General features: G+C 30.7%; 3 protein-coding genes and 1 non-coding gene across 4 annotated transcripts; 2 read left to right on the top strand and 2 right to left on the bottom strand.

Moving 5' to 3' along the window:
* Window positions 1-3092: 3092 nt before the first annotated feature.
* On the top strand, window positions 3093-7595 carry PDR5 (ATP-binding cassette multidrug transporter PDR5; the record flags this gene model as incomplete). Its single annotated transcript, XM_064859456.1, has 1 exon — window positions 3093-7595. One exon carries the CDS (start codon window positions 3093-3095, stop codon window positions 7593-7595), a length of 4503 nt encoding a protein of 1500 aa, XP_064713699.1.
* A 378-nt stretch (window positions 7596-7973) lies between these two features.
* On the bottom strand, window positions 7974-9359 carry ISN1 (IMP 5'-nucleotidase; the record flags this gene model as incomplete). Its single annotated transcript, XM_064859455.1, has 1 exon — window positions 7974-9359. One exon carries the CDS (start codon window positions 9357-9359, stop codon window positions 7974-7976), a length of 1386 nt encoding a protein of 461 aa, XP_064713698.1.
* A 169-nt stretch (window positions 9360-9528) lies between these two features.
* Window positions 9529-9604, bottom strand: PWA37_002904. The gene has a single exon. It is a non-coding gene; the product is annotated as a tRNA-Val (tRNA).
* A 2790-nt stretch (window positions 9605-12394) lies between these two features.
* On the top strand, window positions 12395-14110 carry PNS1 (Pns1p; the record flags this gene model as incomplete). Its single annotated transcript, XM_064859454.1, has 1 exon — window positions 12395-14110. One exon carries the CDS (start codon window positions 12395-12397, stop codon window positions 14108-14110), a length of 1716 nt encoding a protein of 571 aa, XP_064713697.1.
* Between the last annotated feature and the right edge of the window lie 142 nt (window positions 14111-14252).

Raw genomic sequence — 14252 nt, 5'->3', positions numbered from 1 at the left:
ATTTCTTTCATTCTTTTTTTTTTTATATTTTTTTTGTAACAAAAAGTGTTCCTTATTCCAAAAGAAAAAAAAAAAAATTTTGGTATAAATGGGTGGGTAAATTATATCAAACCTAATATAAATAAATAAAAAAACAAAAAAAAACTCTTACTTACCCTTAGAATATCTCTCAAATGACACGGGATTCTTCAACAAGAACAAAATCATTATTATATTTTATTATTAGAGGTATTGATAATATTAACTATTTAAAATAATCAAATTTGCCAACAAGAAATTAAATGAACGAATAACACTATATAGCGAAATAATAATACATAAAAAAACAATATTGTGATATTCACTAATGACATATTTATGTTAAATATGTATTTGTGGCATTATAATAAATGATAATTTTTAATAACAGTGATACACTATTATTAGCTTTTCTTTCTGCCCTTTTGGATAAAAAGAAAAGAAAAAAAAAGGTATGAAAACACAGTTCAATTTGAAATAAACAAAAACAGAAAAATGATATCATGTTTAAAACAAAATAAAGGTGACAGTTACGTAAATAAAGCCAAGATAAAATAAGATAAGAGAAGATAAGATCATGTCAATAACATCAACATTCTACATCATGTTTTCAAACAAGTTTTTTTTTCTTTTTCTTTTTCTTTGTATGTATTTTATTAATATATCATAACTAATAGAAAGAGTTATATCTGAATTGTTCACATACAAATATTAAGGAGAGATTCCATTCCAAAGGATTCTTTGTTTTTCTATCTTCTAAAACAATAAGGGAATAAAAGTAAACGCCACACACTAAAAATAAAAAACAATACATATTTGTTAAATCTTTTTAAGATTATAAAATCAAAAAAAAGAAATCCAAATTTATCAGAATAACAATAGTTTGAAATTCCTGCCGTTTTATTTTATTTTATTTTATTTTATTTTATTTTATTTTATTTTATTTTATTTTATTTTATTTTATTTTATTTTATTTTATTTTATTTTATTTTATTTTATTTTATTTTATTTTATTTTATATTATATTAAGAAAATCGTTTGGGTATTTTTTCCACGGAACCGAATGTTCTTTAAGAGTGATTTCCACGGAAAAAAATTGAGTCATTCTTTCTTCCGTTTTTTTTTTCTCTTTTCTTTTCTTTTACTTTCTCCGTTAAAATAGGGAAAAAGTCGTCTTGATAACAGAAAAAAAAAGAACCATCTTTTAACGTCCGATTTATATCAATATATTTCCACGGAATAAATTAAGAATTAACATTCCTTTTTCTCCCCTGTATATATTTCCCCTTCCCCTTCCTCTTTTCTTTCTTTCTTTCCCAGAATACCGAAATTTATTTGATCTCGGCTCATTTTTAAACATTTGATTCCTCTTCCATGATTAACTTATACCAGGAAATAAAACTAAAGCATCTTTACCGTGAACAATCATTTTTTTTTTTTTAACATAATGATTAGATACTTGCTTACCAAAAAGTGTGTTAATTAACTTGAGAAAGATATATGTATATATAATTGGCTTTCTTTCTTTTTTCTTTTTTTCCTTTTTATCTTGAAATACGTCTAAATAAATAATAAAGAATTCTGCATTTATGGCTTTTTCAATATTCTTGCATGTTATTCCCTACTCTAGCATTTATTTTACGTTTTTTCTTATTTCAATAATTAGCTGTCCCAATCGTAACAAATTACCATAGATTTCTTTTAAATCAAATAACAATAACAGTAGTAATAGTAATAATAACAACAATATCCAAGATGTATTACAAGAAAAAAAAAAAAAGGAAAAAGAAATACGTGTAATTATTATTGGAATATTTTCCTAAGCCTTTTTTTTTTTATTCACTTATTTTAAGGTGCCAACATCAACATTAAAATCTTCTTTTTATCAGATATAATGGGTTTGATTCAAACCTTGTATATACTTTCCGCGGGACCTATGGACTTTCCTGTAGAAGGAAAACAGTTCCGCGGAAAGGTCGCCTTTTTCTCTCACTCTCTTTCCCCCCCCTTCTCCTTTCTCCACACTTACTTTTATTTAAAATTTTCTTATTTGTGTAAAGAAAACAAACAAACAAAGAAACAATGTTCTTGTTTATGGAAAAAAAGGGAAGGAGGGAAAGAAGAAGGCAAGGAGCATCAACTAAATTTAGAAACAATATATTTTTTCTTATTTTTCCCTATTTTTTCTTTTCTTTTCCTTTCTCAACTCACTCTCTTGCATGCATTCTTTTGTAAAATTTCTCCAAAAAAGAAAACAAAAAACAATTCAATTAAAAAAATTTTTTTTCATTCACTTGTTTTCTTTTGTTTTATTGAATAAAAAATAATAGGGTTTATGTCAAAAAGCCCCGAAAGAAAGAAATATTCAATTTATTGAGTACGGTCATCACATAGGATCTCATTTTCTACGTGTTTTCTTTACCTTAAAAAAAGTTTTTTCTTTTTTTTAATATAGGGTGCATTAAAAAAAAAGAAAGAAGAAAAAAGAAAAAAGAAAAAGTGTGTGTACATATTTGATTATTGAACGGAACAACACAACATAACACAAAAAAAAAATTCAATATACATTCCGTGGAATCTTTATTCCACGGAAATAGATATCAGTCCGAATATTAAAACGTATATTGTTCTTTTATAAGCATGGCTACTCCCACGGATCTTCATCAAACAGAAAATTCTTTTTTCTTTTCAGGACAATAATGATGAAAATAACGGTAGCTAACTAACATCAGGCTTTCGAAGACTTAATTAAAATGACTATATTTATTTAATATATATAAAGGATACAGACAGGAGTACAAATCAAAATATATAGATCAATATAATACATATTCTTGTCTGTATTCTTGTAATATACTCGTACTTATATACATATATATATATATATATAAATCAAAAGACTTTCTCAAAGCAAAACACTACACTGTCTATTTTTTAACATACACACGCTATATAAATTATAACAACAAGTCAATAAGAAAAAAACATAAGAAACCGAGTATACTTATAATTATTATTACTTTTATTACTATTACCGTTCAAAACAATTATCTTTTATATAACTCCATTATATCATGTCTCTTCGCTCAGATATAAAGGATAATTCATTTAGTGAATCTGAATCAACTGCAAACAGTTCTGCTGAATCTATTGAACATCCATATCAAGGTTTTGATAGCAATGTCCAAGAACAAGTACGAGATCTAGCAAGAACTATAACAAGTCAAAGCAATCTTAATTCAATAGACGAGACCCATTCCATAGCATCCTCCAATCTAGGTATAAATCCCGTATTTTCGAATGTCGACCAACCTGACTATAATGAAAAATTAGACCCAACATCCAGTAATTTTTCTTCTGTAGCTTGGGTCAAGAATATGGCTAAATTGGCCTCATCTGACCCTGAGTATTATAAACCGTATTCTTTCGGTTGTGTTTGGAAAAATCTAACTGCATCCGGTGAATCTACAGATATAGAATATCAATCTACAGTCTTAAATATGCCTGGGAAAATGCTATCCGCAGCTTATAGAATGGCAAGACCCCCAAAGGAAGAAGATTTGTTCCAGATTCTAAAACCAATGAATGGTTATCTAGATCCAGGCGAATTGATGGTTGTCCTGGGGAGACCCGGTTCCGGTTGTACAACATTCTTAAAATCTATTTCTTCTAATACACATGGTTTCCACGTGGGTAAGGACTCCACAATATCATACAGCGGTCTTTCACCAAAGGATATTAAAAAACATTTCCGTGGGGAGGTCGTTTACAATGCAGAAGCTGATATTCATTTGCCTCATCTAACCGTATATCAAACTTTATACACTGTCGCCAGATTAAAGACGCCACAAAATAGAATACAAGGTGTTAGTAGAGACGCATGGGCTAGACACGTAACTGAAGTGTATATGGCTACATATGGTCTTTCTCACACAAGAAATACAAAAGTTGGTAATGATTTGGTCAGAGGTGTGTCAGGTGGTGAAAGAAAGCGTGTTTCTATCGCTGAAGTCGCTATATGTGGGTCTAAATTTCAATGTTGGGATAATGCAACTAGAGGGTTGGATTCTGCCACTGCTTTAGAATTTATCCGTGCTCTAAAGACCCAAGCTACTATCTCTAATGCCGCTGCTTCTGTTGCTATATATCAATGTTCTCAGGACGCTTATGATTTATTTGATAAAGTTTGTGTCTTAGATGGTGGATACCAAATTTATTACGGTTCTGCAAAAAAGGCAAAAGAATATTTTGAAAGAATGGGATATGTTTCCCCTGATAGACAAACTACTGCTGATTTCTTAACCGCTGTCACAAGTCCCGCAGAAAGAATTATAAATCCTGAATATATTAAAAAGGGAATTCCTGTTCCACAAACTCCAAAAGATATGTACGATTATTGGTTGAGTTCTCCAGAATACAAACAATTATTACAAGAAATCGATGATAGATTAACAAATAACGATGACAGCGTCCGTAATGTTATCAAAGAGGCACATGTCGCCAAACAATCTAAGAGAGCTAGACCGGATTCTCCATACACCGTCAGTTATGGTTTACAAGTTAGATATTTATTAAAAAGAAATCTTTGGAGAATGCGAAATAATCCTGGTGTTCCACTGTTTATGATTTTGGGTAACTCTGCAATGGCTTTCATTTTAGGTTCCATGTTCTATAAAGTTATGAAGAAGGGCGGTACAAACTCCTTCTATTTCCGTGGTGCTGCCATGTTCTTTGCTATATTGTTCAATGCATTCTCATGTCTTTTAGAAATTTTCTCTCTTTATGAAGCAAGACCAATTACAGAAAAGCATAAAACATATTCCTTGTATCATCCTAGTGCAGACGCATTCGCATCTATCCTTTCTGAAGTTCCGGTTAAAGCTGCTGTTGCTGTTTGTTTTAATATTGTGTTCTATTTTCTTGTGGACTTTAGAAGAAATGGTGGTGTCTTTTTCTTCTATCTGTTGATCAACATCGTTGCCGTTTTTGCCATGTCCCATCTTTTCCGTTGTGTTGGTTCTGTGACTAAAACACTTGAAGAAGCCATGGTACCTGCATCTATTCTGTTATTAGCTTTAGCTATGTTCACAGGTTTTGCTATTCCAAAGACAAAAATGTTAGGTTGGTCCACTTGGATTTGGTATATTAATCCTTTATCCTATCTTTTCGAATCTCTAATGATCAATGAATTCCATGATGTTAGATATAAGTGTTCTCTTTATATCCCATATGGTCCTGCCTACACCAATATTACTGGTACTGATAGAATATGTTCTGCCCGTGGCGCTATCCCAGGCCAAGATTATGTTCTTGGTGATGACTACATCAAGACTAGTTACGGTTACGAACACAAGCATAAGTGGAGAGGCTTTGGTGTTGGTGTTGCATACGCAGTGTTTTTCTTTATTCTTTACTTAGTTATTTGTGAATTTAATGAGGGTGCTAAGCAAAAGGGTGAAATTTTAGTCTTCCCAGCTAGTGTCATTAGAAAATGGAAAAAAGAGGGTAAAATCAAAAAGGATGGTCAAGATGTCAATGATATCGAAAAGAACGTTGACAACTCCATGACTGATCAAAAGATGTTAAATGAATCTGAAGAGATTTCTGAGGAAAGTGATGAGAATGTTGGTTTGAGTAAGTCTGAGGCTATATTTCATTGGAGGAACCTATGTTATGATGTCAAAATTAAGGATGAGACTAGACGTATTCTTAATAATGTTGACGGTTGGGTCAAACCAGGTACTTTGACAGCCTTAATGGGTTCTTCTGGTGCTGGTAAAACAACCTTATTGGATTGTTTAGCCGAAAGAGTTACTATGGGTGTAATTACTGGTGATGTTTTAGTGGATGGTGTTCCAAGAAATGAATCTTTCCCAAGATCTATTGGTTATTGTCAACAGCAAGATTTACATTTGAAAACTTCTACTGTCAGAGAATCCTTAAGATTTTCAGCTTACCTACGTCAACCTAAAGAAATCCCCATCTCTGAGAAGAATGCCTATGTTGAACAAATTATCAAGATTCTAGAGATGGAAAAGTATGCTGATGCCGTTGTTGGTGTTGCCGGTGAAGGTTTGAATGTGGAACAAAGAAAGAGATTAACTATTGGTGTTGAATTAGCTGCCAAACCAAAATTATTAGTGTTCTTAGATGAACCTACTTCCGGTCTAGATTCCCAAACCGCTTGGTCTATTTGTCAATTAATGAGAAAATTGGCCAACCATGGTCAAGCTATTTTGTGTACTATTCATCAACCATCTGCTATTCTAATGCAAGAATTTGATCGTCTATTATTTTTACAAAAAGGTGGTAAGACTGTGTATTTCGGTGATTTGGGTAAAGGATGCCAAACACTAATTGATTATTTTGAAAGCCATGGTTCTCCTAAATGTCCTCCAGATGCTAATCCAGCCGAATGGATGTTAGAAGTTGTTGGTGCTGCTCCCGGTTCTCATGCAAACCAAGATTACCATGAAGTATGGAGAAACTCTGAAGAATACAAAGCGGTACATGCAGAATTAGATCGTATGGAGAGAGAACTACCCGGCAAACGTTCTAATGATGATGAGAAATTATCTGAATTTGCAACTGGTATTTTATACCAAATTCAACTGGTTACTGTTCGTTTATTCCAACAATATTGGAGATCACCGGAATACCTATGGTCGAAATTCTTCTTAACTGTTGTGGATGAATTATTCATTGGTTTCACTTTCTTCAAAGCCGATAGATCGTTGCAAGGTTTACAAAATCAAATGTTATCGATCTTCATGTTTGTATGTATTTTCAATCCATTATTGCAACAATACCTACCAAACTTTGTCCAACAAAGAGATTTGTATGAAGCCAGAGAACGTCCATCAAGAACATTCTCGTGGAAGGCATTTATTGTTTCTCAAATTATAACTGAAGTTCCATGGAATATCCTTGCCGGTACTATTGCCTTCTTTATCTATTACTATCCAATCGGTTTCTACTCTAATGCCTCATATGCAGATCAATTACATGAAAGAGGAGCTTTATTCTGGTTATTCTCAGTGGCCTTCTTTGTATACGTTGGTTCCATGGGTCTTTTAGCTGTTTCATTCAATGAAGTTGCTGCCAACGCAGCCAACCTAGCATCTCTTGCCTTCACTATGTCTTTATCTTTCTGTGGTGTGATGGCTACTCCAGATGCTATGCCACGTTTCTGGATTTTCATGTATAGAGTATCACCTTTAACATATTTGATTGATGGTCTGCTTGCCATTGGTGTAGCCAATGTACCAATTACTTGCAGTAAGAATGAACTCCTACAATTTACCCCAGCTAATGGAATGACATGTGGTGAATACATGAAACCATTTATAACAATGACAGGAGCCGGTTATCTAACTAATTCGGATGCTACTGATGTATGTCACTTCTGTCAATTTTCTTCAACAAACGAATATTTAGCAACAGTCAGTAGTCACTATTCTAATAGGTGGAGAAATTGGGGTATTTTTATTTGTTACATTGCATTTAATTACCTTGCAGGTATCTTCTTCTACTACCTTGCAAGAGTCCCAAAGAATTCTAAGATCAAGAAGGAGTAATTATATATATATTTTTAGATATAATTCTAAATATTCAGTACATAATACCATTTTAATTTAAACAGTTTCAGAAATGAATATAATTTTGTTGGGCTAAAACATCAAAACAAATAGAAATACTATTTTTTTTCCTGTTAGTATCATGTATTTTAACGCTTTAAAAATCCCAACATTAACTGAAAATATTCTTATAAGTTTTGCTAAATGCCTTAAATTCGATTTAAATAATAAAGCTAATGTTATCTAACTGTATAGCAATCTGTATTATACCTAAGGTCAATTCGCAACTATTAACTTTTGAAAGTTTTGAAAAATAATCCTAAAGAATCCTATAATTTTAAAAACTTTTAATTTGAATAATTAAAATAAGAAACGTCTTCAATCCTCTGTTAATCTTGTTAAAACATCAACAGTCTCTTCAGGAGATGCTATCCATAATGTACAACCTGCCAATCTTGCTTTAAAATCGTTAGCTGACCCCATCGGAGCAAATTGATCACCAATATGTAACGTTTGTGATGGATCTATTGGGCTTTGCGGATCATAGTATCGTTGTAAAACATAAATCCCTAAATTTTTCCCTCCAATATCACACCAGACATCACTTCCACCATCAAAACAGCTAAATTGGATTCTCTTTGCTGGTGGGTAATTTTCTAAGGTACTTTGTAATGTTAACACTATCTCTTCTAATTGCTCTCTAGTAAGCTTTACAACTTTTTCTTCTCCAGACACGACATCAACAATTCTACCTGGTACAATGCCCACTGCTCTTTTCTTTCTAATGATTGTTGTTTCTTCCGGTAACATTAACCTTTTTTTTAATGTGTTCAAAATCTTTTGAGCAAAGTCTAATGTTGCTTGAATGTCGGAATCTTTCCACTCCCTCATAGAATCCAATATCCAGGCGTCACTATTAATATATTGGAATCCACATGTTTTTCTATTTGCATCACTGTATGTTCCATCTGTTTCTGTATCTGCTCTATCACTATCGCATTCAAAATAACGAAATAAATAATTAGATTCACCTCCCATAATGGTTAAATTATTCTTTTGTTCTAATGTTAGATCACTACATTGCTTAATAGTTTTCACTAACCCATCTAATCTTTTTTCATATATTTTTGCTTCATCGTAACCGGCTGCAGTAACGATACCTACATATATATTATATTTTAGTAATTTGATAATCAAGGGGATGACTGGATTTTTAGCGACCAAAGAACCACCATCTTCATATAATGTAACATCACCATCAAATGTGACCAATCTCAAAGGTTTGCCATACCTGGGACCCAACCGTTTCTGTTTGATAAAGTGAAATATTTGTGCAGTATTTAATAATCTTCTAACATCATTAAAACTTGGTGCTACCATTCTTCTAGCAGAGATGGCTTTAACTGAATCCTCCCATAGAAATGCCTTCTCCAAGGGCAATGGTGTGAAAAATGTACCAATTGATGGAACTAAGAGATTTAACCGTGATCTTCCTAATGAAGATTCATTCAAATATTCCTCGTCATTGTCTGACTTTTTTTTGTCAAATTCAATCTTATTCAGAATCAATTCTTCCACATCTTTCAAAATCTCTGCATATTGCGACTTAATTCTTTGAGATGTTGTCAAATCATCGGTATCTTCTTCATCATGAGACACAGCATGTAATACAAAAGGAGTAGCCAATAACCCCTTAATCCAATCAATAAATTCATCTTTTCGATGACTTTTCAAATGATATTCTACTCTATAACGTGATGACATTTCCACGAATGATACTGTTTAAAAGGTTCCTTTTCTTATATGTCACTATATGTTTGGTTGTGAAAGGCAGCTTTTGTAAACTGCTCTAATATATATAATTATATAATATAAATACCTTTGGTTAATCAATAGCAATATTCTTATTCCTCCCTTTACTGCAAAAAAAAAATTGATTTCGCCCAGGATCGAACTGGGGACGTTCTGCGTGTTAAGCAGATGCCATAACCAACTAGACCACGAAACCAACCGGTTATACACAGTGCTATACTATGAGGTGGTGAAATTCTTTGTGTATTCCAGGAAAGCGCAAATAATATTAATAGTCATTCAAGTAATCGAGACAGTAATCAATTATAGGCGATAATATAATTACTAAAACGGTCTTATATATTGAGCGGCTTATATCGAGCTAATATATTTATTCAAAGTTACTTGCTTGTTACTTGCTTGTTGTTCTATTTTTGTTCATATATAATATATAAATTATTTACAAGAAACGGTTATGGAAGATGATCTTTTATCTCCAGAAAACGTTGTCCTTTTATATGTTTTCTGGAGCTCGATCGATTATTCAGATTAGTACATTAATGACTTGACTGATTCACCCTAAAATTTATTACATTAATTTAGGTGCACTAGTGGATTAGAACTGCACCCCAATTCTCTAATCATGGTGATTAGTAATACACGTGGGACTTATTAAAACAATCGGTAAATTCTAGATTTGCCAAAATCTTATGTAATCCGATCTCTTTATTATGCAGCATCTAATGTTGTAGCACGTGTATGGCTTATTAAGACAATAAATAGTTCTAGATTCATTCAGGATCTTATGTAATCTTGATGGTTATAACTATTCTATTCCACAACACACAGTAAAGAAATAAGACTAATACATAAAATTAAAGATAGGTTTGGAATTTGGAACTGTCAAAGTCCATGGTAATGACAGATATCATTAAGTTACAGATGCTTATTTTATTTTTGTATTAAATACATGTATATACTTATTATATAGTGTATACAGTATAAATTCTTTTATATACTTTGATTCTTCTTTTAAGATTTTCATTTCTCTTCAAATCTGTGAAAAACATATTTGGTGAAAAATAAAATGGTTTCCCATATATTATGGTACATCCGTACATCACATAATATACAGAAAAACTAATTAAAAATAATTTGTATGGAAATGACAGTAACAAACTCTCAGTTTCCGACAGATTGTAATAATATTATATTACTACATAAGATATTACTATGATATAAATTATTTGAATCTTATAGCACTAACATTAACTTCAAAATCCTTCTCCAATTCATTTTACAACAACAGTTTTGTAATTTGAACTCTAAAAAAATAATCTAGATAATGTTAATATTGAAAAAAAAAAATATTCAGAACAATAATAAATATTTATAAATACATTATATATAGAAAGTTAAAATAAGTTTCCTTTTTTTTTATTTTACATAATCAAAATATTTCTTATGATAAACTAACCTCAATCACATTATTAACATGCTAACAAAGTGACTCTTTATGTATAAAATTGGAAGTTAATAATTTTTTAAATAAATTCTGCCATAATTACTAATTATTCTTACAAATTCTTTTTTTGTTAATCCATTTATGCACTTATGTGTTTATCCTTTTATTTATTTCTTTTAGTGGAATTACTTTTCGTACTTAAGCATTTCAGTATTGTTTCATTTAATGAACTCTTTGTTTTTATTCACTTAAACATTCAATATGCGACATATGGTGTATCCTAAAATTTCGAATTTCCAACTAGAACATGTTGTTGACAATCATTACAAAAAACCTAAACTCCATTTCTTTAATTCTAATTAAATTTTAGTGTTAACTATTGTATTCCAATTCTTTCATAATATTTAAGTAAGATAGAATAATATTTTGTGGTGGAATTTTTTTAAAGTTAAAGATTTCTTACATTGTAGAGATAATATTATATTATCTGAATATATATGCAAATATTTTTTTAAAAAAAGGAAATATTTTAACAATAAAGGAGATATCATCTCTATTTGCATACAGTGTATACGGCCTAAACTCTGAATCCACATTGTGAGTAGTTTCAAGCAATTTCTAGATTCATGTTGGTGAAAAATCACTCAGTTAAAGAGATTCTGCATGGAGAAATGACTTATTTTTTGTATGAATATTGATTCATTCCAGCAAAAAATTACTGAAAAACTTGGTGTAGAGGCCTTTGAATATTGAGGGAGAAAGTGCAAGAAAATATTACTCAAAATTAACATTTTTTTATTTTATCTCTTTAATTCTTTGATAACAAGAATTGTACCGTTGATTCACTAATTAAAATCAACAACCATACAATTTGCAAGTACTTATATATAATTAATATCATACTTACAAAAAAACACTTTACTTATATCAACAAGCAACCAAATAAATTTTATTTGTTTTAACCATTTTTTTTTATATTAAGACCGTTAAAAGTATTTTTTAGGTGCTTTCTAACTGTTAATAATCATTTATTATTTTAGATTTACACTGTAAAAGTTCTGAACAAAAGCATATAAACAAATATTCACCTAAGAACACTCCCCTGGCTGAGGAAGTTTCCAAACCTCTTTTTTTCACCTTGTCTTATATGATTGTGTCTTCCTTTAAAAAAAAAAAAACTAAATAAATAATGCCAACCCTTATTTAGGAAGCAATCAATTTGGATTCAAATTGAGGTCGAGTATTATTCATTCTTCTAATTTCACAGTTCTTATATTTTAAGGTATACCAATATTCTTTTAATATATATGATCGAGATGAAGGGAAAGATAGACAAGTTAATATGATTTCCTTTTAATATTTTTACTACTGGTCTTTTTTATTTTTATTTTTATTTCAATTACTTCCTATACCAAGTTAATTCTATTAAAAATAACGAAAAATATTCTAGCTAAAAATACTCCAAACATACATAATACTACAATACTTGATATATATATTATTCATTTATTATTCTTTTTAATCTTAACATTGACACAGAAACATGGAAAAGGAAAAGCCCTCAAGATTTAACACCCCTGCTCCTGTAGAGTCTGCTCACACTAAAGACAGTGACAATAATCACAATGATAACAACAATCATCTTGTTGAAGGGATCACTATTGCAAAAAATTTACATAATGAAAACTTCAATAAAAATCAGGATAACAGTTCGCTTAATGGCAATGTGCCAGAATATTTACCTAGTGTCCCACAACAAGAATACCATTTTGAACAAAATCCTATTTATAATTTATCAGCAAACGTTGAAGGTGCACCTATCATGACATATGAAGAAGTTTTTCCGAGAAAGACAAAGTATAATTCAAAATTTAATGATTGGCCATTTACTTTATTCTTTATTTTTGTCTGTTGCGCCTTCATAGTACTTTCTTCACTAACATTAAGAGCTTGGTCACAAAATTATTCTCAACAGGGTCATGGTATCTATACAAAATCTACAACAAATACGATGAATACAAATTCTGCAATTCTTTTGATATTTGTTTGTTGTATTTCTTTAGTATTCGCTATCACTGGATTGGTTCTTTGTCGTCTATATCCTAGATTTTTCATAATATCCGGCATAATATTAAATATTCTGTCTGGGTTAGGCACTTCAATTATGTATCTATCCTTAAAATATTGGTCCGCTGGTATTGTGTTTTTAGTATTCACTCTATTTATTGCCTTTTGTTTTTATTCAATAAGAAGTCGAATCCCATTGGCAACTATCATCTTAAAGATAGTTATTGATGGAATGAAAACTTATCCTCAAACTTTAATTGTTTCAATATTAGGTACAATAATATCGGGTGCATTTGCCATTTTATTTTCTTTGGTCATTGTAGCAACCTATATGAAATATGATCCGGATCCAAATAATCCAGGCTGCAATACTTCAGGTGGGAGTTGTTCAAATTCCAAATTAATTGGATTATTAGTTCTTGTATTCTTCTGTGGTTATTATATTTCTGAGGTTATCAAAAACGTAATACATAGTACAATATCCGGAATCTATGGTTGTTGGTATTTTATGTCTAAAGCTGACCAAGGTACACCTAAATGGATTGCAATGGGATCCTTCAAAAGAGCAATGTTAACATCTTTTGGTTCAATTTGCTTTGGATCTTTAATTGTATCTTTAATTGAAACTTTCAGACAAACTTTAACTTTAGTTAGAAATGCGTTCATGATCAATCAAAATTTTGGAAATATATCGCATGTCATATTTTGGATTATTGATTTAATCATAGGATTTTTACAATGGTTAGTCCAATATTTCAATCATTACGCATATTCGTTTATTGCCCTTTATGGGGAATCTTATCTAAACGCATCTAAACAAACTTGGCAAATGATAAGAGAAAAGGGCTTAGATGCAATAATCAATGACAATTTGATCAATACTGCATTGGCTTTTTATGGATTATTTGTAAGTTATATTGCTGCTTTATTTGCTTTTTTATACTTGAGATTTACCAAGCCAAGTTATAATGATACAGGAGGGTTCAATGGTCCTCTAATTGCATTCTCCTTTGTCATTGCTCTACAGATTTGTAATATTGCTACTGAGGTTATTAGGTCAGGCACTGCTACGTTTTTTATAGCATTAGGTAGTGATCCAGAAATATTTCAGCAATCCTATCCAGAAAAATTCAATGAAATAGTTAATGCATATCCACAGGTTCTAGAAAAATTAAAACAACACAGTGTGTAAAAACAATAACCCTTATAATATTAAAATTAAATTCTTATATATCTATATTCTTTCTATTCTTATTTTTCATTTAGTATTTCTATATCGCTATCTATTGCTACAAATAAAACAATAACATCAATCATAACACTTTATCTATAAA

The sequence above is a fragment of the Arxiozyma heterogenica genome (genome assembly GCF_036370985.1).
Source record: "Arxiozyma heterogenica strain weizmannii chromosome Unknown scaffold_25, whole genome shotgun sequence".
Classification (NCBI taxonomy): domain Eukaryota; kingdom Fungi; phylum Ascomycota; class Saccharomycetes; order Saccharomycetales; family Saccharomycetaceae; genus Arxiozyma; species Arxiozyma heterogenica.
The sequence above is the reverse complement of the archived record's forward strand: the minus strand, read 5'-3'. Positions and strand labels throughout refer to the sequence as shown.